General features: G+C 38.8%; 1 protein-coding gene across 1 annotated transcript in view; it reads left to right on the top strand.

Annotated features, from left to right (window-relative positions):
• Nucleotides 1-4,573: 4,573 nt before the first annotated feature.
• The window catches only part of PTPRH (protein tyrosine phosphatase receptor type H), a 165,371-nt gene continuing 141,950 nt past the window's right edge, over nucleotides 4,574-27,994 (top strand). The window contains exon 1 of the mRNA XM_063435559.1: nucleotides 4,574-4,843. Within this exon, the coding sequence (XP_063291629.1) occupies nucleotides 4,787-4,843 (57 nt within the window). The 5' untranslated portion in view covers nucleotides 4,574-4,786. The remainder of the gene's footprint in view (nucleotides 4,844-27,994) is intronic.

Raw genomic sequence — 27,994 nt, 5'->3', positions numbered from 1 at the left:
AGCTATATATATTTTATATATGTCTTATTATAAAAAATAAATAATAATTAAAAATAAATAAATGTAAAAATAAAATAAAAAATCTATATGTAAATTTATTGTAACTGCATTTTGATAGTAATATCAGGATAGATTATATCAAAATACACTTAGAATGAAATTATATATATATATATATATATATATATATCTCAATGTATGTATAAATAAATAAAAATAATACAAACTATATATATATATATATATATATATATATATATATATATATACATACACCCATATACATAATTACATAAATAATTTCATAAATATACACGTAGACATTAAATATATAAATATGTATATATTTAAATCATACCTGCATATTTCTGTAATATTTTTACATGATTAAGTATTTTTATTGATTGCAATTTGAGGGGCCTGCCTGGCAACCCAGGTTGAAAGTCCAGAGAATTTAATTTGCTAGCACTGGATTTAACCTTGTAACTTTCCAAGACACCCTAAAACCTGTACATGGGTACTGTTTTACTCGGGAGACTTCACTGAACATAAATATCAGGTTTTCAAAACAGTAAAACATATCACAGCGATGATATTGTCAGTGAAAGCTAAGTATCTTGCATTTTTCACACAAATGGCACTTTCACTGATGGCATTGTTGTGATACGTTTTACCATTTTGAAAAACTAATATTTGTGTTCAGTGAAGTCTCCTGAGTATAACAGTACCCCCCATGCACAGGTTTTATAGTGTTTTATGGTAGGTTTGGCCAGTGTTTGTGACTAAGTGGCTACTAAAAAAGACTGGACATACCCCATATTGAATACTGTGGGTTGTCTACTTTAAAAAAAAATATGTACATGTGAGGTGTGATTCAGAGATTTAGGACAGATAACAGTGTTACAATGTCACTATTGATACATTTTAAAAATATATATTTTGAAACAGCAATGTCCTACTTGTACTTATAGCCCTATAACTTGCCATAAAAGCCAAGAACATGTTAACACTGGGTATTTCTAAACTCAGGACAAAATTTAGAAACTATTTAGCACTGGAGTTTTTTGGTGGTTGTAGATGCGTAAGAGATTTTGGGGGAGAAAAAGTGTGTTTTTTAAAATAGTTTCATCATATTTTATGATTTTTTTCTAGTAAATTGTATGAAATTATACAAATAGTGGTATCTTTAGAAAGACCATTTAATGGCAAGAAAAACTGTATATAATATATGTGGGTACAGTAAATGAGTAAGAGGGAAATTACTGCTAAACAAAAATACAGTTGAAATGTAAAAACAGCCATTGTCCTTAACGGTAAGAAAATTGAAAAACGGTCTGGTCACTAAGGGGTTAAGAGAGGGAGGGGAGAGGGGATCTGTGCCGGGGAGGGAGGGGGAGAGGGGATCTGTGCAGGGGAGGGAGGAGGAGAAGGGATCTGTTCAGGGGGAGAAAGGATCTGTGCAGAGAGAGGGGCTGTCAGGGAGGCAGGTGGATCTGTGCAGGTGAGGGAGAGGGATCTGTGCAGGGAGGCAGGGGGATCTGTGCAGGTGACAGAGGGAGGCTGTCAGAGAGGCAGGGGATCTGTGCAGATGAGGGAGGGGGATCTGTGCAGGAAGGGGGGCGGTATCTGTGCAAAGGAGGGAGGGGGGAGGTGAACTGTGCAGGAAGGGAGGAGAGAGGGGATCTATATAGGGGAGAAAGGGGGAGAGGGTAACTGTGCAGAGGAGGCAGGGGAGAGAGGATATGTGCAGGGGAGAGAGAATGAGAGGGGATCTATGCAGGGAGGGGGCTGTCAGGGAGGCAGGGGGATCTATGCAGGTGAGGGAGGGGATCTGTGCAGGGAGGAGGGCTGTGCAGGGAGAGAGGGGATCTGTGAGGGTGCAGTGTGGAGGGGGAGAGGGGATCTGTGAAGGTGTAGTGAGGAGGGGGAGAGGGGATCTGTTAGGGTTCAGTGAGGAGGGGGGAGAGGATCTGTGAGGGTACAGTGAGGAGGAGGAGATGGGATTTGTGAGGGTGCAGTGAGGAGGCAGAGAGGGGATCTGTGAGGGTACAGTGAGGAGGGGGGCAGGTGATTTGTGAGGGTGTAGTGAGGAGGGTGAGAGGGATGAGAGGGGTGAGAGGGGATTTGTGAAGGTGCAGTGTGTGGCGGAACCAACCTCGCCACTATGTTCTGGAGAAGCCTGGTTGCTCGCCTGCTGCCTCTGGACTATGGCCCCATGTTAAAAGCTTGTATTTTCCCCTGCAGAAAGGCATATTTGTGCCTTTCTGCCTGGGTGTTCGGTAGATGGAATCTACCAAACCAACTCACGAATTAACGGACCAGCTGGGTAAGGAGTGTGCCAGTGATTTACCTCCCAGAAGCTGTGGTTAACCGCAGCTTAATGGATGAACACTGGGTGGCAGCTGTTCGTATAGCCGAACACGTGGCAGTGGCCATCTTAAACTCCCGAATTGCCAGCAGTGTTCAGCTCCAAACCTGTGGAACTCAAAATGGACAGTTAAATGCACGAACACCACTGAGCCGCCGACCTCCCTTCTCCTGCCTTCAGTCGTTTAGCCGAACGCCGCTCCATTCGGTATTTTAATGTGTGAACAGTGTTACCCCAGATAGCTATGCCATGGAGCCTATTCGTATACCGAAAGACTACGTGATAGACTTTGGCTCCATGGCGATTGGTCTGTATATATGTGATCTGAGCGCCATTCGGTAATAATGTGCGCTCAGATCTAAGCTATCTGGGGATAGGTTGAATGGATCTGTTTTATGCAATGACTGCACAGTTATATATTTTTATGTCTTTTTACTGCCGTGTGGTTAATGGAGTTTTGCCTCTGTCTTTGGAGATAATTGGATTACTTCCCAATTATCTCCAGGATAGAGGGGAGGGATTGTAATGTACTGTGGGAGTGTTTTAACCCTGTATGCCTGTGATTGGTCATTTTACTATTTGTGTCACAGTCTTCCATCTGGTCCCCTAGGGGAGTGTCCACCATGTGGGAGGCCTGCATTAATACCGGGCAGGTAGCCCTCATTAAATCATACCACTGCTTGACCCTCAACACGGAGTCTTGTCTCGTTCTTGGGGGGGATTTACTGTATGCTGCTTCAGACCAATTGCCAGGAGTGTAAACTGTTCGTATGGTTTTTCCTGTTCCCTGTTTCCAATTCGGGAGTTTGAAGCATTCGTATGGTTCCGGTTTGGGAGTTTGAAGCATTCGTGTGTTTCCAGTCCGGGAGATTGGTGTTCTGCAGTAGCTGCCTGTGAATCTGGAAGGGAATATCCTCTAAGCGGCTGTTAACCCCTTTTATGCCTGGGGGTGCCGTTACACATTGAAAACTGGGAGAGGGGATTTGTGAGGGTGCAGTGAAGAGGGGGAGAGGGGTGAGAGGGGATTTGTGAAGGTGCAGTGAGAGGGGGGGAGAGGGGATTTGTGAGGGTGTAGTGAAGAAGGGATTTGTCAGGGTGCAGTAAGGGGAGGGCTCACAGGGAAGAACATACCTGGTGTCTCTTCCAGGCTGCTCTTCCTCTTCTTTCCGCAGGACAGGAGGCACAGGAAGTCAATACTTATGAAGTTTTTTTTCTGGCAGATTTTTTAAAATTCAATTTCAGCTGGATATAATACCAGATGAAATTTAAGTTGCAGTGGGCATTAGGTGTAGGCTGAAAATGAAATAATGGCCATTAGGTAAAGGCTCTGTTAAATGAAAACATGGGAGACATCCTAGTGTCACCCCCCCAACCCCCACCCATGAGCAGTGAGAGGGTATGATATATAGTAAAGGGGGTGAGGGAGGGGCAAACTGTGCCCACAAGCCTCAAGGTGGGGCTATTGATCAAATAAGGGAGGAGGGAGATAGTGTCCCCACCTATAGGCGGCAGGTGGGGGCTATGTTAAAATTATTGGAAAATATGTGCCTGATAAATGGAATTAAATTCTACGCCTCATATTTTCAATGTAAAGTAAAAGTATGTTTTAAAATTTTTAACTGATAATTGATCAGTAATTTAGTCAATCTGAACTATTAAATGAACCAATAAACTGCAGATTAACACTGTTAGCCCTAATTTAATTGAGGCTCTAGTCTGACAATGCCCCCTATAACTTAAACTAATTCCTAAACCCTAAATTGCTAAACCTTAAAGAAAACAGTACAAACATGTGTCCCCTACTTACGCATCTATAAATAATCTTAGTGATCTTTTCAAAACTACACTGTTTGAAGAGAAATAAGGAATGCAGTTAATAATCCCGAATGAATACATTTCCTATAGTTTGTGCCTAACACCATTCGATTTTAGTCCACAGTTCTCTGCAGAGTAGCTCTAAGTATCTGTTTCAACCTTCCCTGTTTCCATATAATACCTTCTTTATGTTTGAACTAAGGGAAACTTTGTTTGGATTATATTACATGTTTGCTGTTAAGCCTTAGTGAACACAATTTACAACAGAAAGTTTACTTCCTCACTGTGTGAAGGGAGGTGACCATTTAAATAAAGAATAGAAGGTTAAAGTCCTGCCTCGCAGGGAGGAGGATTATTTGATTGCTGTCACTACTGATCTGTGCCTTTTACTTCCCTATTGCCCTGCGATCACAATATAGGCAGCTAAACAAGCCTGAACTGCTCCTTGTGAGACGATGCAAAAGTGACAAAACCAGAATAGTTACAAGGACTTAAAGAAAAAGCAAAAAAATAAATAAACCTACACAGTCAGACTGGAAATTTTCCTGGGGACCAGTGATTCAACTGTATCTTGTATAAAGTCGTTGGTTTTTCAATGTGACAATGGCTTTTTTCATGATCAAACCAGATCAATGCAAAGTGGCGTGCCTCTTACTACTGGTAAGTGACTTGTTTAATTCCTTGTTAAATGTAAATGTAAAATGGAATGTTTTAGTACATTTAAATATTTCTAAGATCCAAAGAAATGGAGAGAGTAGTTCAGTAGTAGTTCAGGCTACTGGACTTTTCAAATCTTCATGTATCAGAATTCTAGTGATTACGAGCCCGGTGACGTTTCGGTCCCAGGCGCGCGCATGTGTGTGTAGATATTTGAAATTCTAGATAATTTACTTGTATGTTACTTGTAACAAATCGCATCACTCTATTTATAAAGGTATATTGAAATGTATAAATGTATAAGTAAACTGTATGAGAGATCAGGTAAATGGACACCTTTGGGCCTGCGTTGGTACAGATACAAATAATGCAAAATGGTGATATTTTGTGGTTAAACAATTTTGTAAAAAATAAATAAATCCCTAAATATTAATTATAATAAGTTAGTTCTATGAATAGATTTTGTAAATGTATACTCCTTATTAGTTTCATTTTTCAGTTCCTTTTTTGTCTTGTCATGAAAACGTGTCATATAGAAATTCTAATAGATATCTAAGATGTTGGTTTGATCAGTCAAACGATATATATTAAAATACTTGTTTTTTATTGTGAATTTATTTTTCTGTATACAAGAAAATGGATTTAATGTTTTTTTACTAAAAACATCTTTAAGTTGCTTCTAACACGTTCAATGTCTGGGCTTTCCCAAACTGAACGTATTCACCTGAAGTTGTGTAGTCCAGGAAGAGTCAAACATGTCCTCAGAGGGTCATAACCTTTCAGAATTTTAGGTTATCATGAATATACGTTTAATTTATTTTTATGTATCCTTAAAGGGACCCCAACCAAAACACAATGTTTTCATAAAACACTGGTTTTGGTTAGCGTAGTGAATACATTGGGGAAAAAAAAATACATTGAAAATACACTGAGGGGAGGACACAAGCTGCACAGAGGGGACTGTGCTGCCATTCATGCAGGCAACATATGACAATTTTAAGCACAATTGATATTAGCTTTCCGATAAGGCGTTAATCTTCATATGTGCAGATTTTCATTGTGAAACGTTGCACATACAGACTCCAGGCACCATGACCACTTCAGCTCACCGAAGTGATCCTGGTGCTTAAAGTGACCTTTTAGGATTGTGCTAAAGATTACATTTAAATGTATGTGTTTTTCCTGTCTCCTAATAGCTGCCTTCCTACAGGGGTCAAATTAAATACTAGGAAGTTATTTTTGCTGTTGTTCTTGGCTTATCATAAGCATTAGAGCATAGGTGGTTTCATTTTCTAAATGTATAATATTATGTTTACCTTTCCATACATTAAACAAGTATTCATATGCAACTGGGTGCCTCCATCTTGGCTTCCTTTCAATCATTGCTATAATGTCTGTCCTTTGCACCTGGCAGTCAGTTTAACCCCTTAAGGACACATGACGTGTGTGACACGTCATGATTCCTTTTTATTCCAGAAGTTTGGTCCTTAAGGGGTTAAAGAAAGCACACAGAGAAGAGGAGAAATGAAACAATGTTTCAATTTAACCTCTTCATTGGCACCATTTGCCATGGCTTTGCCTTGTCTGAATCACATTATGATGTCATTTGCGAAACCGGCGATATAAATTTAAAAGAAAACAGAGCAAATCATGAATAAAGTTTAACGCAAGTTATACGTGATATTCAGTGTTTTAATCAGTGTTGTAAATCACTTAGAACCAGTTATACACCAATTTCCCAATACAGTCCAAACACACCTCCTGATAGCAGGTTATGTGCCTATTACTTAGCATCAGCTGCTAGATTGCATTTCTGTTCCGATATAATTGGGGAATTTCACACCAGAATAAGGCTTTTTCTTTTAAATTAGGTTATTTGTATAGCAGCCATAGACAATCATTGGACCTTGAGATGTAAAAAATCTGTTTATTTTTATTTTTTCTTGAATCTTATTATTTTCAATCATTTTCAATGGCTGCTTCTTTTTTTAACTTGTGTGGAATTTTATACCCAGCTAGTAAATTATTTAGTTAAGGAGAATAGTGCTGAGCCTGACACTTACTATAAAAGTGAATGTATTTTCTTGACATGCGCTGCATGTTCTGTTAATTAAAAATAACATTGAATAGTATACTTTTTTTCTTGTAAGGTATGTGTAGGACAAAAAAAAATAAGTAAAAATGAGTTTTAGAAAGACAGGGATACATACACACACACACACACACACACACTATTTCTGAAATAAAAATGCCCTATAAGGAGTAAATTTGCAGTCTGGCTATCAGCTCACAAAAATAAAGATAATAATTTAAACATGCCTGGCCTACTTGATGGCTTACTAATTAATATTGGAATCTGTGGTATTCAAGAAGTATAAAGTCAAATAGGAATTTGCTGAACATTAGTTTTAGAAGCGTGGGGAACAAATTTAACTAGGAGCTTGTTTTATGTACGATAAGATTCTGCTCACAAAATAAATAAAAATATTCATTTTTACATGTAAAAACATTCACATTTTTACACCTATATCACGTGTATAAAACCTTACATTTTGGAACCAAATAGGGCAACAGGTATGAAAATATTAGCAGAGACATATTTTTTCCAATTTTATATTATGTATAAATTGACAAGACTGCTTATATTGTTTATTGCAACATTGAAGACAGTTCTGTATAGCTGCATCTAAATTTATCAGATTATTTACAAATATTTCAGCCCTGCAGTGATGAACATTTGTGTTTTTATAAGCAATTTGCAGGCCTAGATACATATGACAGATAAGCAATGTAGCAAAACATTTGACCAATTGAAACTGTCTGAAACTGCTTCAGTCTTTTAAAAGTCATTTAAGGACTGAAGACATTGCTTCTTGTTATCACAGCAGGGGGTTTAAGTGGCAGTAACTCGTGACAAGTGAGCACTTTATGACATTTTTATAGTGACACTTTATTAAAGGCTAAGTGTGGAATTATATGTGTGTTAAACTATCCTATGAAAAGTGAGTCTGTGGAACTTTGACATAGCTCAACCCTCTGCTAACAATTCAATCTTCAGGCTCTGTTCACATGACTGAGTAGAAAATATGGTGTAAAAATATAGTTTAAGTCTGTGAGGCCCAAAAGTATTTCATAAGATTTGTGTAACAATCTGTCCTTTTTTTTGTGTGAAAGCAATGGTTACATTTTAATGAGCAGAAAAATCTATCTAGCAGAGGGCTGACTTCATTTGGCCTGGGGGGCAATTACAAACAAGTAGCCCAACTTGAGATGAAACCAGCATATTGTCACATCACACTCCACTTCCGTTTTTAAATTTACATTAAATATTTTATATTAATACTGTAGGAAGTGAACTTCAAAAACACTATAAAAATATAGTAACGTAATATATTTAGTATTGTGCGGGCCACAAATCTTTCTATACTATTTAGTAGGGGCAGTCCCTATTTTAGAACCAAATCCTTCAGTCCCTGTATTGTATCTCTTCTCTAAAATCTCCATATTATTGGTGTGTTTGAGTGTATAACAGATCTCCACAGCAATAATACTCACAGTACAGTAATTAACTACATTAACTACAATAAATGTCTTTAGAAATGAGTCTATTTAAAGAAGATACATTGTTCTTCTAAGTTAAATTTCAGTTGCATAAATTGTTGTTAGTAAATCACTTAAATTTCTTCAGAACAGCCCCACCCTGGCCATACCCCTCACTCACACCCCTAAAATGAAAGTGTCCCTCTTTGTCCATATGAAACGTTGAAAGGTATGCAATAAGGAGTTGCAGTATACAGTCATCACATATGAGTATAGTTTCTAATGCTATTGTTGCAATGATTTCCCTAATTTCTTGGTCAAAAAGTACGTTACCTACATTTGAACTTTACTGATCGTAAAAAGCCTCAGGGTCCACATTTTTCTAATGTTTGTAAAAAAAACAAAAACCACTGCTCTTATTGGCCGGGATACATATATTGTTAAAGGCTGTATATTTCATAATTATTTTAATGTTAGTATAAATATTAAAATAATAATTAGCAAGTATAATCTTGAAACTTTTTCGTTGTGACACAGCAACCCATGTTAAGGAAAAGGATTACACATACCTCTATTACTAAAAGTCTAAGGCCACAGGAAGTACTGGGATACTAGACCTTGGATTACATCACTGGGTACTTTCAGTAAAAAGATATAGGCACCATATGATGTTACGCCATGTCTTTAGGTGGTCATCGAGAGGGGAGCAACACATTTAAGTTCTTACGCTCGTACCCCTTTTTTGAAGGCAATACAACTGTTATTGTAATTATTACTGGTATTTACATAGCGCCAGCATATTCCATAGCGCTTTACAATATTATCAAAGGGGGAGATTTAATGAGACAATTACAAAAACCTAGAGGAACAATAGATTGAAGAGGGCCCTGCTTAAACAAGCTTAGAGTCTATAGGTTATGGATATAAATAGAACAAAGGCTTTTTCATCTTTTTTTTTTATTATTCTTTATTTTTGTTGTGCATGTTATAGGTAACAACCAACATTTTGTACCGCTGCGCCCCAACAGCTGCAGCGGGGTTTGATCAACAAATAGTATTAGCATGGTTAAAACAGTTATAACAGTAATTGTCTTGCACAGTTTTTTATATTGTTTGAACTTGTGTGTTGTAGTGTTTCCAGGATGGTTTGTAGAGGTGGCTGCGAGCGTGTAGTGTGGGATCGCTTGGTATTTAATCTAGATCGATGTGAGGGTTGTGTCGGTTTGGGCTGTTCAGTATAGAACTATCCTATGATAGTGTGTTGTGTGGTTGTGGAGGGTGGGTAAACTGGCCCGCCTTAGGTGGCACCCCTGACCTAGGGGGCGGCAGGGGGGGAGAGCTGGCCGGTGTGGAGCCGAGCACCTGTTCTGTAGTGCCCCTTTTCCAGGAACTATTAGTCGTGGGGTGGTGGGTCCTTCATGGGGGACTCTCATGTGTGTGTGGTGCGGTAACAGATTTACATATAGTTAATTATGAACAACTTGTAACAGTTTCTGGCATTATACTTCGCAACTTTGCAAGTAGGTATACAGTCTTTCCAGAGTTCAGGTCCCTGGGTGGGTGGCCGTGCCAGCGTCAGGCACGAACGGGTTTATTCGGGAGGGGTTCCATGTATGAGAGTTCGCCCGTCTGTCGTCGGTCCCTATGTGAGGCGGTAGACCCAGTGCCATAAGGAAAGTTGGGGCTTCTGACAGCGATGAGAGTTTGTGTGCTGTCCCTTTGTGGTTTACCACCAGTAGCCTGGGGGACATCCAACGGTATTTGATACCTGCTGATCTCAGCTTGGTTGTGAGAGGTTGTAGGGATCTCCGCCAATGCAGGGTGGACCTTGTGAGGTCCTGGTAGAAGGTAAGGTTAGCGCCTTCAAAGGTGAGCGGCGTCTTGCCTTGCAGCGCTGACCAGATGGTGATTTTGTCTTGTGAGTGTGAGTATCGCACTATGGCGTCTTGTACTGCCGTCGCTGGGGCCCTGCTGGACTTAGGCAGGCGGTATGTTCCATCTAGAGTTACTTTTTTTGGCCTGTGCGGCCGGCAAGATGGTGGCCACCAGGCGCCTCACATAGTGGGGGAGTTCTTCTGGGGTTACTGAGTCCGGTATGTCCCTTATCTTAAGATGATTTCTTCTTGACCTATCATCCAGTGTGGCTAGATGTATGGAGAGTGCTTGTTGCATGGTTTGTAAGTGGTGGACAGTTTCTTGTGTAGCGTTCATGCCTTGTTTGAGGTCGGCAATGTCCCCCTCTGCTGTGTTCACTCTGTCATTGACATTCTGTATATCTGCCTTGATGGCTGCCTTGTTAGTTGCCAGTAGGTTTTTGATTTTTCCCACCAAGTTTTGGAAGTCCCTTTGGGTGACTGGAGCTGACCCATCCCCTGCAGTTAGTGTGATGGGTTCTGTGTGAAGCTGGACAGGCTGTGTATGAGTCTCAGTCTGTGGAGGACTCTCTGGCGTTTCCGCGGCTCTGTTGTACCCAGGCGGCGCCATTTTAGGAGATGGCTGCCGCTGGAGCATATGCGCGATGTTCTGTGCCCCTGATGGTATGTGTGGGGGCGATTTTGGGGGTCTGCGTCCCATCTCGGCGGCTGTTGTAGCCTGCCCTGACGGCCCCTGCTCTCCCGACGCACCTGGTGGTGTGAAGGCGCCGAACAGAGCCGCCAAGTCCAGGCTCTGGGTAGCGTGATAGGCCCCGGTCTTCCTCTTTTTCTTTGGCGCTTTGACCGCTTGGAAGAACGGCATATGTCGTGTCGGGCTCGTGTCGTTGGTGCCCTCGGGTGAGTCGCTTGGTTGTGCGGGTATTTAAGGTTAGTTTTGGGGATTTTTCTTCCCGTTTGTTTCGGAGCTCCCGTTTGTTTCGGAGCTCCGCCCCGGCTTTTTAATCTTTTAATATACGTATTAATTATATCCTTGCCAGCTTAATAAGAATTGTATTTTGTGTTCTGTTTTTTGTGTTGTGTTCTTGTTTTTAACTACTGTCATCATTTCAGATAATTACCCCTCACTTTGTTTGATTGTTTCCCTTGATTGTCAAGAAACATATATAGAATACTTTTGTCATAGTTAACAAATAAAATATTGAGAAATATTAAGAAACGTTGAGGTGCATGCAAAACATGATACAACTCCCCAGTGATTTAAAAATTTGCTATTTATCACATCATGTTCAATCATCCACAATTATTCCAGAATGCCTTGCTCAACCTGCAAATGAGCACAGACCGACATTATATTTTTGACATCATTTTGCATTGCTGTAGATACCCTTAGCAAAGGAGCACTGTTTAAGCACAGTTTTTTTAAACCAAAGCATGGGTTGCGATTTAACAGGACCTATGACCAAAAACAATGATGGACTGTACAGTTTCAACCTTTTGGCTCTCATTGGCAAGGGGTTGGCTGTGGCCCTGAGTTAAAAACTCAGTTGGAAAGTTGAAACAAGGCATTCTGGCTAATAAATTTTCACAATTGGTAGGGCCATGAAAGACTTTTCCCAATGTCCGACTTGTAACATGTAGATTATACAACAGTATACATATACATTTGAATTCAAATACAATATGTTTCTGTATTTGTTTAATTGTTTATGACACTGGCATATAGCTGTTACTGTAGTTGCTGTGTAGGTGTTTATTAGAAAGAAGAAGTGTGTTGCGGAGGATAGATAATCTTAGATGCACTGTAGCGATATGCAATGTGTGTGCAAAGTAAAATGCAATAGAATTATAAAACAGTTTATTCAAATATATACACCAATTAGCCAACTGGCAACCTAGAAAGATCAAAAAGTATTCTCTGTGCAAAGCGGACCCATCAATCGATGACGAAGAAGGCAACATCTTTTATTATAACATTTGCCTTCTTATCTTTGTAAAAACAACACTCTGCAGTGTTACTACAGTGAAATCATTGTACATATACTGTACATAATACAATATACAACAATGTGAGATTTCAGACTTTCTCCCAGGAATGAGTCAGGCAGTGTATATGTGGGCACATCACTAAAACGAACAGCCTGGTGTGCTCTAAAGGTTTTCATCACCTACCTTTAGTGCAGAATACCCTATAGCAGGGGTTCCCAATTAATTTTTCCCGTGGAACTATTTGACATAGTGTATTGTGGCGAACAGAACCTTGCCACAGGCTTTTACAGGGGCTTGCTTGACAGCCTCCTGCCAAAAGACTATGGGCCAGGTCAGCAACTGTAAAGACCCATATTTTTTATTTCGCCCTGGTTCGGCACTTTCCATGGAACCGAACGCTAGCTCACTGGCGGCCGGTCGCATTGACCAAAACCGTGAATAGACTTCAGGGGGACTTAGCCACGAATGCCCTGGAACTATTTCCGAGAAATGCTTTCCTGTGGACTGTTTGAATGCGCGCGTGGCACTTGACGCACAGGCGCATTCCGCTCCACTTGGGAGCTGATGCCAGGGGAGGAGAGGTCACCAGCGCCGAGGGAGCCCGGCGCTGGATTAAGGTAAGTGGCTAAAGGGGTTTTAACCCCTTCAGCGCTGAGGGAGGGGGATCCTGAGGGTGGGGGGTCCTAAGGATACTAAAGTGTCAGGAAATGAGTTTGCTTTCCAGACACTATAGTGATCCTTTAACACGCAGCCTCATCTTGTGATTGTAGGGAACAGCAATACCAGCTATACCAGCTATACCTGCTTCGGATTGCTATACTGGCTATAATCACTAGCTCTTGTAAGTGCTACACAGCTATACTTGCTAGACTCTCTGGAGTAGGAGAGGTCCACCCACTGGAAGCTGAATTCTGAGCTTGGATCCAGGGTGGGTCCAGGGTATGTGCCAGTATGTGTATCTGTGTGTCAATATGTATCTGTGTGTGTGTGTATCTGACACACAGATACACACACACTGGCACACAGATACACACACTGACACACAGATACACGCACCTTGACACACAGATACACACACTCAGATATTCATACACACACTCAGATGCACACAGTGCCACGTACACACATCTTGACTCACAAATACACACACACTCAGATACACACAGTGACATATACACACACTGGCCCATACACACTCAGATACACACATTGACACTAGGGATCAACCGATTATTGGTCTGGCCGATATTATTGGCCGATATTGTGTATTTTCAGTAATATCGGTAACGACGAATAAAGATACCGATATTGCCGATAACGCAGACCAAAGCCACCATCAGGGTCCTGGGGGGCCCCCAGCGGTCCTGGGGGGGCTCAGCACACTCTTACTTATCTTCCCAGCAGCGCCCTTCAGCTCCCCCGTCAGAGCGTTGCCACTCTGCATCCACTACACAAACATACACACTGCATCCACTACACAAACATACACACACTGCATTCACTAATCAAATATTCTCACTGCATCCACTACACACACATATATTCTTGAAAACAATTCTGACTGATGTATATTTTGTGCATTTACCTTAATAAAAAAAAGATTTTCAAAAAAATAAATAAAAATAAATATGTTCAGTTAACGGTAGATTTGTGTAGAAATAGGTTGTTTTTTTTAAAATGGTAAATGTACAGAATATCAGTATCGGTAAGTTATCGGCTATCGGCCTGAAAGTTCACAGATTATCGATATCGGCTCTAAAAAAAATCAATATCGGTCGATACCTAATTGACACTTACACACACTGAGACACACACACACACATAGGCACATACAAACACACTGATATACACTGGCACATACACATACACACACACACACACATACACAAACACCCTCAGCTACACACAGTGAAACATACACAAACCTTGACAGACACACATACACTCTCACTGACAAATACACATACTCTTTGGCAGACACACATATAAACACATATACACACTCACTGACAAGCACACATACACTCTCACTGACAAACACACATACAAACTCCTTGACAAACACACACACAATTTTTTATTTTTTTTATTTCACTCCACCCAGCCTACCTTTGGGTCCAGTGGGGCTGCTGGGCTGAGCGGCTGGCGTGCGAGAGGCAAGGGAGCAGTGATCTTCCTGCTCAGCTCCTTTGTGCGCCTCTTAGTGATGCTGGAGTGACGTCATATTCCGGCTCCGGCATCACTGCTGTGCGCGCCACGATAATGGCTGCCGCAATAATTGAGGCGGGCAGCGAGGGAGCGCTCTGCCATTTTGTTTCCCGAACTTTTGGTGGAACCCTATTTGTGTTCTCGCTGAACCCCAAGGTTCTACGGAACCCTAGTTGGGAAATGCTGCCCTATAGAACATGTTAGTATTTGTTCGTCAGTCTTAACATATTTGCAATAACCTATATACTCATCTGATATGCTCATCAATATGATTGAGACATTTTGGGAATTACACTTCTCTTTTTTATTTTTTGTGTCATCAAGTAACGTTATAGAAAGCTACAAGTTCTGTAGACTATTAGAATGAGGAAAGAAGTTGCAGTCTGGGAAATACACAAACCTTTGGCTTTGTAAAGGGAAATAGTTTATAAAAGCATCTTAAAATGCTGTACCACTTACAAAACTGGCAACACATCGTATTGGTAGTTTATCACACAATTCTTCCAGTTCTCTGCAGCCCACATGAACAGCTTATTACATGGATCTGCACATCATTGTAAATGAGTCATGAAAACTTGTGAATTGTACTAAACATATGAAAAGCAGATAATTGCTCCTATGTCACAAGCCTCAGTCTTTCGTTTGAGAGATAGCCATATATCCTGTTTGCCAGTTTAACTCTGTCCTACCCCATTTTTAAATTCTCATTAAACATTCGATTTAGTAAATTCTTGTTCATTAACTTCCTATGTGCATGAAAAAAATATGCTTAAAAGGGGCACTCTAAGTATCCAGACAACTTCATCTCAGTTAAATGCTCTGGGTGCCATGCCCCCCTCGTTTTAGATCTGCAGGAACGACAATGTTTACATTACAGGTTTAAATGACTCTAGTAGCTGTCACTCGGTCAACCACTATAGGTGCTTCCAAAGGAAAAGTTGAGTAAATCTCTGCTATTTCAATCAGATGATCTCATAGAAAGTGGCATTTTGCTGCACATGTACACTAACCTTCCAAATGTTTTCTTCTTGGAAAGCATTGGATTGTCTGAGTTCATCAAAATTGCTGATCTTAGTGGAGGGGTGGGTCCAGCTGCGAAACGTCCAGCCCGACGCTACAGAAAAGGTGAGAAAAATTATTTTTTTACTACTTACAAAGGGAGGAGTTGTCATCTAAATGGTGACTAGGATACTATAGCATTAGAAAGACACATTTGTATTCCTAACGCTATCATGTTCCTTTAAAGCCAGGGGTGATATTAACTAGTAGAAAATTTGGGGAACAAAAGCAGGCCATGTTCTAAAACATCAGTTTTCAATCAATGATGCATGCGTTTACACTACTTTACTGTATTATTTATATGATGCTTATTTGCTATATATATATATATATATATAGAGAGAGAGAGAGAGAGAGAGAGATTATATCCATGTTTCTCTCTTTAATTGTTTGTTTTTTCTATTATTATTGAGCACTAGGTCCTGGTGCTTTGTTTATTTGAATTATCACTGTGTGTCTTCAGATCAGATGATAACAGACTAGGGAAGATCCTGTCCACTTTTGCTCTAATCTCGTTGGGTTATTCAATAAACTCAGAATTGTAGTTTAATATAATCTAACTGCCAAAGCTGAAGCATGTCAACATTTTGGAACGATCAAACCCATCAGACATACTTAGTCTGTTCTAATAGGTGACTTCACCTATCAACTTTGCATGTTGCTGTTAGATCCTATATGGCTGTTAAAGGATAACTGTATCAGCAGGTTGAGTATGATCTCATTGAAGTGGTATTTATTTCCTTAGTACATGTACAAATAGGCCTACAGGGCATGGCATCTCATTTGGTCAGGCGTCGAGTACATAAATTCAAGGGAGCAAAGTCAAATACCATGGGATAGAGTCTAGTTCCCCCATCAACGTAAAAGTTCACCAGATTTCTCTCAGCCGTGACACATATTTGACCCAAGTACAACGGAATTCTGCATGTAGATGGAGCCATTGCTTCTAATGTGTTTGGTTAAATTAAAAAAATAAATAAATAATGCTGCTTTGACATCACTACTGCCTTTGAAGAAGAAAAAACACAGCTAGTATGTTGGATGAGAATTAACTTACATTTCTTATGAGGAGTCCCAAAATCATTCCCAGAATCAATAGGTTTTAGGTCTATATGAAAACTACTGAAAACACTCTTGAACTGAATCTTTGCTAGTAGTGGAGGGTTGGCAGAAAATAATGAGAGTTCTAGAGATGCATGTAAGCTGACATATTGAAGCCGTGCAGGCAAGTAGGAGTCTCCTAAATACACATTAAGTTTACATAATGTTTCCGATGTAATATAAGGATTGTATTATCCTTTAAGATGTTTACTATATGTACTGCTTGTCATTGCCTGTAAGTGATCTCAGATATATTCAAAATCTTTTTATATTATCTTTTTCCCCTGTTTTTATTATTGTGGTGATCACACACCAACCTAATTAACAAATACAAAAGAATAGTTTATTCTTCTCAATAATCTGAACTATTTAACTGTTTTGTGAGCATAGGAAGAAAAGGAGAACTACCTCATTGCATTGTATGGTAGGTAATTTAGATGGCAGGCACCGAGTCATTTCACTAATTTGCTTAAAAGCATAAAATTTCACTTCTTTTTATAGAAAATCAGCAGCTGCAGTTTCTTTCCTGTTTTGGAAACAAGCCACCAGTGACCCCTTCCTACTTTTTTTTTTTTTTTACCTTTATTTCTTAATTTTCCAAATAAGCTGTTTAATATATGAAATGTCCCTTTAGTTAAAGGTTAAAGGAGCACTTTACGTTAAGGTAGTGGTTCTGGTGCAAAGAGACTGCTCCTACAGTCCCAGCAATGTAAACATGTTCTGAAAAAAAACTGTGTTTACACTGTTTATTAGTTACACCTCTACTGACTGTCACTCACACAGCCACTAAAGGTCCTTCCTGGTGCAGGTCCTTCCTTCCTCTGCATGAAGATTCTGACCACCCCCTTTAGAGATGTAGTGACCTCTTTGAAGAGATGCCGATTGGCACATGTGATGCGTGCAAGCCCCCTCAAGCTTCCCTAAGGGGAAGCATTGGATGGGCTGAGACCAGTGCGGCTAGGGATGTAAAGTCTTCTGGGGGGGACTGATGATCTAAACTGGGGGGGAATCCAATGTTTATTAACGTGCACCTGTCGTCTGTAATTTACAAGCAATTCTAGGGCCAAACAGGTTTATGAAAGGAACACTATGAGCATAGATGGTGCATAAACAGTTAAACTGACAATGTTTGGTCTTTGAATTCTGTGCAAAGGCCTCCCCAAAACAACATGTCTTCTTCTATGTTTGCACCTAGAGGAGAGAAGGTAGAATCTATCTGCTCAGCACTCTCATGTCCCTCTTTAGCTCCATCTTCAGTTAGTGCCAGCTTCATCTGCCATTGAGTAAGAGTATGAGACCACAAGATCCTCAAAAGACGATCTTGCATATGTGCAGCAAATTGCCATAGGCATTTGTGTCACAGCAGCTGCTGGAAAATGCCAAGATGTTCTGCAGAGATTCTGCCCAGTGCTACATTTAGCCAATTTTCACTTGTAACCCCCTCTAATATAAATGGGTAGTTGATGAATACTCTGCACTGTATGCTCACACAGTACTCATTTCTGTTTTAAAGACAATCAGTATTATAAATTGCTAATTTAAGATTGCCAGATGATTGCCAATGAACTCTAACCAAATCTACCAACCCTTTCCTGTGCATTGAATACAGAAGGAAAAAAAATAGACTTGTTACCGTTCTGCTTCAGTTACACACTGCATGCGCCCGCACTAATTTCCTCTAAGATAACTTTCCAGTGGAAACTGCCCAATTTAGAAGTAGTCCTTAGCACAGACCATGACATGTTGATCTGCACAACAGCGAGCATTGTAATATTGCAGAATTCTATATTGCAGAACCCTATATTTACTAAGTTCCTCACTTCTGGACGATGGAAAAACTAGAAGCATAGCAAGTAACTTTTGATCTGGAGGAATAATATAAACAAATTGCCGTTATTGCTACCAGCCAGTTACCCTATCCTCTCAGAGCCCTTTTATAATGTTATATAATATACCCCAAATAATACTATAATATCACTTACTTTTTTATTTTTTATTTTTATCAGCAAACTAAAATATTTGACTGGTAATATATTACAAATATATACCCCCATCAACTGATAAATGGATCCATAAAAGTAAAGGCATGATAATATTCTCCCATAACTCACTGTTTAGTGAATTAACCAGAAATACAATGTGGTTTCTAATTAAACATTTTAATAAACACCCAAGTTTCATTTAAATAAATTGTTGATGTGCTAAAATGTTCCAGTGAAAAAATGATGCAGTGTAAGAGCCCTGGGGGCAATTGACATACTGCCACCCTTACTTACCCTAACCTTTATGAAGATCATTTACCAAAACAGGACTATCAGCTATTTCCACGCTTGATTTCAGGAATTCCCTTGTCAATTCTTGAAAGTTCCTGTTTAATGAAGGTCGCTCTGCAGATGCAATGAACAACTACATGATCCCTACAAGCTGGCTTAGATTAGTGAGAGTGATTCTTCCCTCAGGGACCTCTACATAAGCACGTAGGGAGAATATTTTTGCTGCACTCAGTAGAAATATCACAGCTGAGTGAAGAAAGGGCTGCATTGGAATATGTGCCTCCTGGCTACAACGTTTTACACATACACTGCGCTTTTATCCTTTTTTTTTCTTTAACCGTTTGTGCTTTAGTTATTATAGATTATACTATAGAAAGGACCAGGCCGTCGTTATTCAAAGCAATGAATACCAGAAAACAATGAGATTGGATTCTGCTAAGTATAATGCAATATGTTTGCATACATTTTAAGCCAACTTGGAACAGAAAGTAGACAGGTGATTTTCATATAACATGTACTGTACACATTTAAAGAACAGTAAATAAAAAAAAAAATTGGATTAAGTTTATTCTAAAAAGTATCAACTGATATATTTGTAATTGCTGGTGTGAGTTAAACTACTAACATTCAATAATCTAGTTCTCCATTTAGAGCATTCTTGACTCTTCTCAAATCAATTAGAGAACTTAAAAACTTGCTCAAGTGCTTTATGGGCGAGGAGTATCCTATTTTAACCTCAAACCTCCCTATTTTAACCCCAGAATTCCCTGGCTGTCATTGATTGACAGCTGGGGAGGTTTGCTTCTTCCTTCCGTTAGCTCCCGTGAGCTGATGGAAGTTGCAAGCCCATTCTACTTGAGCGCGCCTGCCTCCCCTCTTCATACCTCTTACTCAGACCTCAGATTAGAACGTCCAAGTCTGTCAGAGAGCTTTAGAGGGTTCTCACCGAGGTATTTGCCCATGAAGAGATTGTTAGTCTCTTCCATTAGAAAAGGAAGGGGCTTTTAAACCTGCAGTTATAAAGCTTATAAGAACGGCAGCTTTTGCAAGCTCTTTTAGGATAAATCCGCAAAGAATATATGGTTGAAATTGCATGCATCTATTCAATAGGAATATATACACTAAACAGTGAATTATTTATTTTTTTTGCCCATTTAGACAGTGGAGTGTCCCTTTATTTATATTCCAGGATGTAAAAATCTGAAAGCTGAACTTTTAATTGGTAGTGTTTCTGGGGAAGATTCTGGGTTTAATATTTGTTACAGTTGCAGCTAGCCTTTTACTGAAGCAATTAATAAGATAAAAACATTTTGTTTTCTATTACTTGCATCGTTCAGAAAAAAAACTTAGCTGAATGGTATTCAGAGGGCATGTGTCAGTGTATATAGTAGTATTGTGGTGGGATACATTTTGCTTCTTACTAAATTTATGTGGATAAGGGGTTTTATGCTTGGATCTTAAACCAGTTAGTTTATGTTTAAGTTCTCCAACCCAAAACCCTGGTGATGCTGCTGGGAAGAGGAGAGGGCTGCTCAGCCCTACAAAGCTACTAAGCTCCTTCTAATGGAGTGAGGGTTAGAAATTACAACCCACCAAAATTATTAGGGGTCTTGGGGACCCCCTCTCCTTTAATGTAACAGCACAAGAAGTACTTCCCATCCCACACATCAATTTAATGTATTTATGAAGCAATTTGTGTTGACACTGTGAGTCACTATTTCTCAGTTGGTCCGTTTTTGCATATTGTCATAGTGATATCCGTAAATTCAAAATACCTCTGTTAATATATGAAAGAGGAAGTGCCATGGTCCTTCCTTGAATACATAACTATTAAATGCAGCCTTGAACAAGTTAAGACTGAAATATGTACAGAATGGAGAAGTATACAATATGTCATATGCATCATTTAATTCTGCCAGGAATTTCAACCATCTTTCATTTCAATTTACCTTTTTATACTTTAACATTGGAAACAACCCATTTTTATTGTACGTCAAGTGTTAAAAAAAAAAGAGAGAATTTCTTGTTACTTTTACAAACAAATTCTGTGATTTGGGATTATTGGGGAAATCAAGTTCTGCTCTAAAAGTGAAGCAAAGGTAAAAGATGAGGAGTAAAAAATGGAATGTGCTGGTATCACAGGTTTCCATGGTAATTACCTTACTTTGATAAATCTCCTTGTTGCCAATCCAAATCCATTATAGTAGAGAATAGAGATACAATAAATTGAGAACTGGAAGGAGAGCAGCCTGCGTTGCGTTGGGAAGGGAGGTGGAGGTGAGGTTTAAAAATGAAAGTGGCCTTTAGAGAAAACCACACTATAGAAGGTCTTTGCTAAACCTCAACCTCTGCTTTTACATATTTTAACCCGGTGTCACTAGTTATACTTTGACATATTGGAAAACTGCACATCTTGTTCTGCATACACTTGTGATTTTGGGCCTTGCCAGACCCGTTTTGACTGTGAAAAAAATCTTCAATTACAAAGATATTTACAATAAATGTGAGAGTGGCTAATATTGCATGCATTGGTACCGTTCATTTCACCCTGTCTCCATTTTACCATTTTGCCCCTCTTTTCTTAAAGCTCAAAATGTTTGATGTGTAGGAGTGTATCACAGAGCTCCACGGCAATAAAACTCACACCAGTGTATCATTAGATGCCCCGTGCATTTGTTCTTTTTGGACTTATAAGGCCTCCATACTCAGCTGGATACCATAATGGAGTATATATGTACTAAACACATTATGTATTTGGACTTTCAAAGCTTCTGTATGAAGCTTGACGCCTTATGTAATGTGAACATGAAATTAGGTACTAGGTGAAACACCAACAAATAGATTTGCGTTTCATGTTTGAGTGCATAGACAAACAAAAGCACGTCAAGGAAATCTTACTTGATTGGATGTTGAACCCCCCCACCACACACACAAATAAAGTGATCCAAAGCCAGGAGAGATTTTAGTATATCTTACAATTCAGCATATACATTAGAAAAAGTCTTTAAAATAACAAAATGCGTTGGGTGAGGGGCTCTGGAAGATATTGGCATTGATAAGCTTTCCAAATGATTCAATATACTGTTAGAAGAACTTTTCAAATGATTTATACACAGACGTCAACATTAAAGTTTATAGAAATTTTTGTAGATAAATCATATGGAACATTTTTCTAAGAGTATTGAATCATCTGGAAAATGTCTAAATCAATGTATTTATTTTCATTTTATGTCCCACGCGTTTTTTTGTGACTGTGTATTTTAGGTGTATTATAAGGAAATAAGGAAATTGTAGCTGAGCTATGATATTGGTGTGCTTTTATTAATATGCATTTTGATATTACATATTTAAGTTGTGTTATGGCATTGCTGCGCCTTTGCTAAATTGGCACTGTAACAGAACCCACTAGAATCCAATATGTGTTGTTGTTTGACTGTACACATTGTTTGAGGAGCGTATTACCATTTGGAGCACCCCTCTTTGATTATTGGTTTGGGGTTAATTTTATTTCATCGGTGTGAATTGCTCTAACAAACCCTAAAACAAATAATTGGCAATTCAACTATTGGGAGGTAGTATGCATATAGGATAAATAAGAATAATGAATACTGGTAGATTTTCTATCTATCTATCTATCTATCTATCTATCTATCCATCTATCTATCTATCTTGTTTTCCTGTAAAAACTATAGTTTCCCTTTGAATTCACATTTAGTTTTCAATTCATCACAATGTACTTGTTTGCACATTACCACATTTGTATATTTTTTTATTAAGTATCTGCTTTTGCATACAACAATATGATTATATTTTACCTTAGAAAATAGTTTAACTCTCGAAAAAGATCTATTATTTATTCATGAATATACTTGTAAACGGTGAATGAGATGAGATTGTTGAAAATGTACTAATGAAACTGCATACCAGAGAGGCAAGCTAATGAAGGGTGTGTGGAGGTACAGGTTAAACTGGTTTTCTGAGAGTCAACATCCTGATGAAGTGTTATGATTTCTCTAATTAAAGTGACTGTAACTCTGTTTTTAATTTTTTACATTGGCATGTCCAAAATCTTTCCCTCGGATGCCCCACGTTTTCTATTTAAAATATGTGTATATATATGTGTATATATATATATATATATATATATATATATATATATATATATATATATATATATAAAATAAGTACAACTCTCCATTATGTATACGCTGCAGGTTAGCAAAGGGTGAGCTTTAGTAAATCTCCACAGTCTTTCCAATTTTGGCATTGGCTGGCCAATCTGTACTCCTCTTTTTCCAACGTTGCGTCACTTCCAGGAGCTGCGCGTCATGGGTCTTCTGTGTTGTCCTCTGTGTTGACTCTCACATAATCACAGTTATCACAGGTCCATTGAAAGCCTGGGAATACATATAATTTGATGTGCACACCCAAAAAGGTTGTGGGGACCCATGGGGGCTTTAGGGATGGATCCTGGACTGAGGACCGGAAGAGGTAGTAAATGACAGAGCCACATCACCTGCGTTTTACACCTAGAAATGTGCAGGTTAATCATATTTTCAAGTTGCTTTGCCCTTCAGTGTGAAGCTTCCTCATATTTGCTATATAACAGGGATTTACTCTGGAATGTTGGACTATGGAAAAAGATAAGATTTTATTACAGGGTCATAATTAATGGAATTAAAGTCGGTCAATAATTTAAAGGGCTAATTAAAACATAATTTCTTCATGAAAGCCATGGGCAGGTCTGTCAGTCTACTTTCTATGAGGTTGCTGCATTCAGAACCATTGCACATGCCGAAAGTTGTTTGATATTTATAGGAATGCCCCTGGCACCATAACCACTACAGATAAATGTAGTGGTTATGGTGCCAGGAGTGCCATACCACCACCCCATGTTAAGTAGTTATCAGTTTTTGAAGGGTCTGCCTTTATACCTGGGGTCAGCCGGTTGTCGCTCCTCACCTCCACTACTAACGCTGGAAGCTACTTAGCAGGAATTTCCGTTAGCTATCCTAGGCTGTGGCCTGAAGTGCAGGGCTTAGGTTGTTGGCCAACTTACTTGATATGAAGCTTTATCAGCTTATCATAGTACACTCTTCACATCATGACCACTGCAGCTAATTGTAGTGGTTATGGTGCCAGAAATCATTTGAGTGCAATTGTTTTCTGTCAGTTTTTAAGCAGCTTGACATAAACTCGGGCACCCAAAACCTAGACAGAAACCAAGCCTATCAATGTTGTCATAAATTTGAATATATGTGTATGTACAATGCAGAAGTGAAACTTCTGCATTATCTCAATGTAAGCAATGGAGGGACCAACGTTTTTTTTTTTTTGTCATATCCCTTGAGAATGGTTGACAAAACCAAAGAGACTGCATTAAAATACTTCTTACACCATAACCACTGCAATAAACTGCAAGGGTTATAGTGCTTTGTGTCTCTTTAAATAAAACTGTTAAAGTAGACACGCGCTCAGCAAGAGTTGTGAATGAGAAGGTAACTGTTAAGGTATAGAGGGTAACCCACAGCACAGAGCTTGAACCTAATAGTGAAAAAAAAGATAGCAGCGTATTGCCGGTCTTCAGATTGGCCAACACAGTGTCTATAGTAGAGCGGAGCAAAAAACAAGCCAAGGTCAGGGCATCTAAAAATACACAAGAAAGTAATACCAGGCCAGGTCTAGGAGTACAGAGATCAGGATAGTAATACAAGCTGCTTTGGTTCACCAAAGAAACAAACTGAACGTTCTACAGGGAATCAGGAATAAAACCATAAAATGTCTGGTGATTATAGCAAATGCCTAATTCACTAATGTGTACTCAAAACATGTGCTTGGGTTGTTGCCAGAATGATGTGGGGCTAATTGCATCTTGTAACTCATGCTGAGTCGTCTTGCTATAAAAGGAAGCACCACCACTATGACTCGGTCAGAACTTAAACTTTACTTGGCGTCAATTTTTCATAAAAATGTATAACAGGGAACTGTCACTACCCAGGATCCGTAATATTACGTTTACTTTTCTCTGTTTTTAACAAGGATGTATTTGTGATGTGTGAAAAAAAAAAAAAAAAAAAACGGAAAAAAAACCCCGGAAATAATAAATGTAGAAATTTATTCTGCAACTGGATTATTCTATCTTGACAATGATTGCTATTTGGGCATTTCATTTGGCAAGCAGCATAGAGATAACACACAGAGAAAAGGAAAAACGAAACAATGTCTCTCTTTCTCCTCTTCATTGACCTGGATTAAAATGTTGTGTGTTAAATTTTAATGTAAATGTTAACAAAAAATGGATCCGCTCATGAAAAAAGGTTAAGTTATAGGCGATTTTCAATGTTTTGTTCATTTGTGTAAATTCTAGACAAGTGACGGTTCCTCTTTAAATTGAAGCTTGCTTATGTCTAATCAAACACAGACTCCACAGTCAATGTGTGCACATCTCTGTACACTCAGATACGTAACACATTTACAACTAACTGATGCTCACATATATTGTTCTGGGGTCACAGAAGTGGACCCCAAGGTATCAAGGTGGAAAGATACACTTGCCTGTATTCATATTGATCCAGTTTTTACCTTTATACAATGAGCACCCAATAGCTTAAAACTATATGTAGTCGTACAATAGTTTCGACAGAAGAGAGGGACCTGATAATTACGTAGTTTCTTTTTTTTTTCTTGTCTCAGATAGTTTGAAAGTAATTTGAAGCTTAGTAAACATTGTGATAAAACAACTGCAAGAACTAGTAAACTAGTAACCGTAAAGGGTTATTCGGTGAAGTGACAATTGTCGGAAATTGAAAGTGAATTCAATGTGAATTTCACGTTTTATTCCAAAAAAGCTGAAATGGAAGCATGAGAGACCTCAAATTAAGCTATATTAGGCTTAAATTTCCCTTTGAATTCATTCTGAAGTCACAAAAAGTCTCACGTTAGTAAATAACCCTGATGATGTATAGCAATATGCAGTACTTTTAGGGCAACGGCAACATTAATCTCTGAAAGCCCTACATTTCTCTAGATGAATACAGATAGTGGATTGGTAACAGGATAGAGACTTTAAAATAAATCAGAACATTTAACAAAGTCCAGAAAGGTTGATATTTTACAGTTAATGAGAGGTTCCAGAATAAAAGGTATGACCTGAAATTAGATGGAGGAAAATCTAGGAATAACATTGGGAACTGGCAAAGCTTTGAAGCTTTGAGGAACCTCAATAGCTTGCCCTTCGGTTAGTCCCCGCTCAAGTCTTAAAATAGTTATTGCTCACTTGTGCCATTACACAGTGAACCTACACTGTTTGCATATCAGACTGATTACATCCATACCTGGAATCGGAAATGCCACAAGTTCCCTCTCTATAAGAGATACAGCAACACTGGACTATAATTTCGGCTTACTTTGGGTCTCATCAGCAAGGTGAAGCTGATACCCCTCTAGGGACAGTGAGCACAGGGTCCACGTGCTACAATTCTGACTTAGCGGGTCCCTAAGTAAATGCATTGCAGCATAGAATCGGGAACCTTTTTTTTACTGAAAGAGTTCTAAATGCAGGGGCTACTTTTCCAACAGGGGTGGTCGATACTATTGCGGCGATAGAGTTCTAGATGGATAGAAGCACAGCTATCTTGAGTAGGAAATAAAATTAAGAATTGAGATTGGATTTTTTGATAGGAAGTCAGAATATGTAATTGCAGAGTTTGGGATATCTGTCTTCCAAATCTGTTTTTATGTTTCTATTTAGGGCAACCCTAGAAATAATGTTTCACTTGTTAAAATTTTTACTACTGATGTTGGTAGATTACGAAAAATGGAATTCACTGACCTGAAAATTCTATTTATCGTCTAAACAAGGAAATAAGTGTTGCCTATGGATAGATAAGTGTATACAGTTCACGTCTCCAAGACACCCTTACATGCTGTGCAGTGAAAAGATTATCCAACACAATATAGAACATTTATAATATAAATCCTTTGATTACACCACATTAACTGAAACCATAGTTCAGTGCCAAGTTTAGCATCGCTGCCATAGACACAAAAACCTACTGGATAGGGTCAAAACAGGGATAATTGGTGCATGACTGTCTTGTTATTAAAATAAAATAAAATCTTTAATCTTTTTTTCTTCAGCTGTCAAAGCCATCGTATCACAGCATGACTAAGTTAAAATAAAAAATTCTTAAGAAAAAAAAAACATCTCACAGGGGATATGATAGCAGAAACAAAATTAGGGTTAATACAAATAGCCATCTGTTCATCACAACTTCACCAAATCTGTCCGAAATAAAAAATAAATAAATAACCCATGCCCATTAAATGATCAAGAGCCTGTACTATTTGACATTATGAATTAGTTACTTCAGTTAGTAAACAGCATTTCTGTCATAACTTTGCCACAATGCCAAATTTTACAAGTCAGGCTCTAGTAATTTCATCACATTTTCCCCATCTCTCCAGTTCGCCTACAGGTATATCACTAATTCACAAACATTTTTTTTAAATGTCTGTGATATAAACCTCAAGTTTTTTAAAAAAAAATAATACCATCTGTAGTTTCTGGAAATGTTTACAAGCTACTTAAACTTCAGTCTTATGGTTTTTAATGATGTTGACAAAACCCTGAATCATATCAAGGAACTCACAAGCAACAGACTAGTGCACAATGTCAGTCTGCTGCTGCAAAGGCCAGTAAGTTACGTCATGCATAATTCACATAAAAAAAGATTTGTTTTGCAACAAATTTTTGATCCAGGGAGAAATCTTTTTCCATTATTGAGTCAAGAAGGATTTTCCCCAATTTTTTGACTTAATCATTTAAAATTGGGGTTTTCATGTTCTTTTGTATCAACATCATAAAAGATGTGTAAAAGGTTGAATATAATTGTTTTGTTCAACCTATATGATTATGTAATTACATAATTATAACAGAAATAGACATTTCACTTTTCTTTCTTTCTCCCTCTGTCTTTCCATCATAAAAAAGGGGTGTGTCTGCCTGTAAAGTGGGTGTGACCTACCTAAAGTGGGTGGCCAGGCTGACTGACAGCCCCTCAAGGCAGACCATGCATTAAACACCTCTGATGCACTCTGTACATTATCCAAGT

Source organism: Pelobates fuscus, chromosome 11, assembly GCF_036172605.1.
Source record: "Pelobates fuscus isolate aPelFus1 chromosome 11, aPelFus1.pri, whole genome shotgun sequence".
Taxonomy (NCBI): Eukaryota; Metazoa; Chordata; class Amphibia; order Anura; family Pelobatidae; genus Pelobates; species Pelobates fuscus.
Note: the sequence above shows the minus strand (reverse complement) of the source record. Positions and strands in the feature narration are given on the sequence as shown.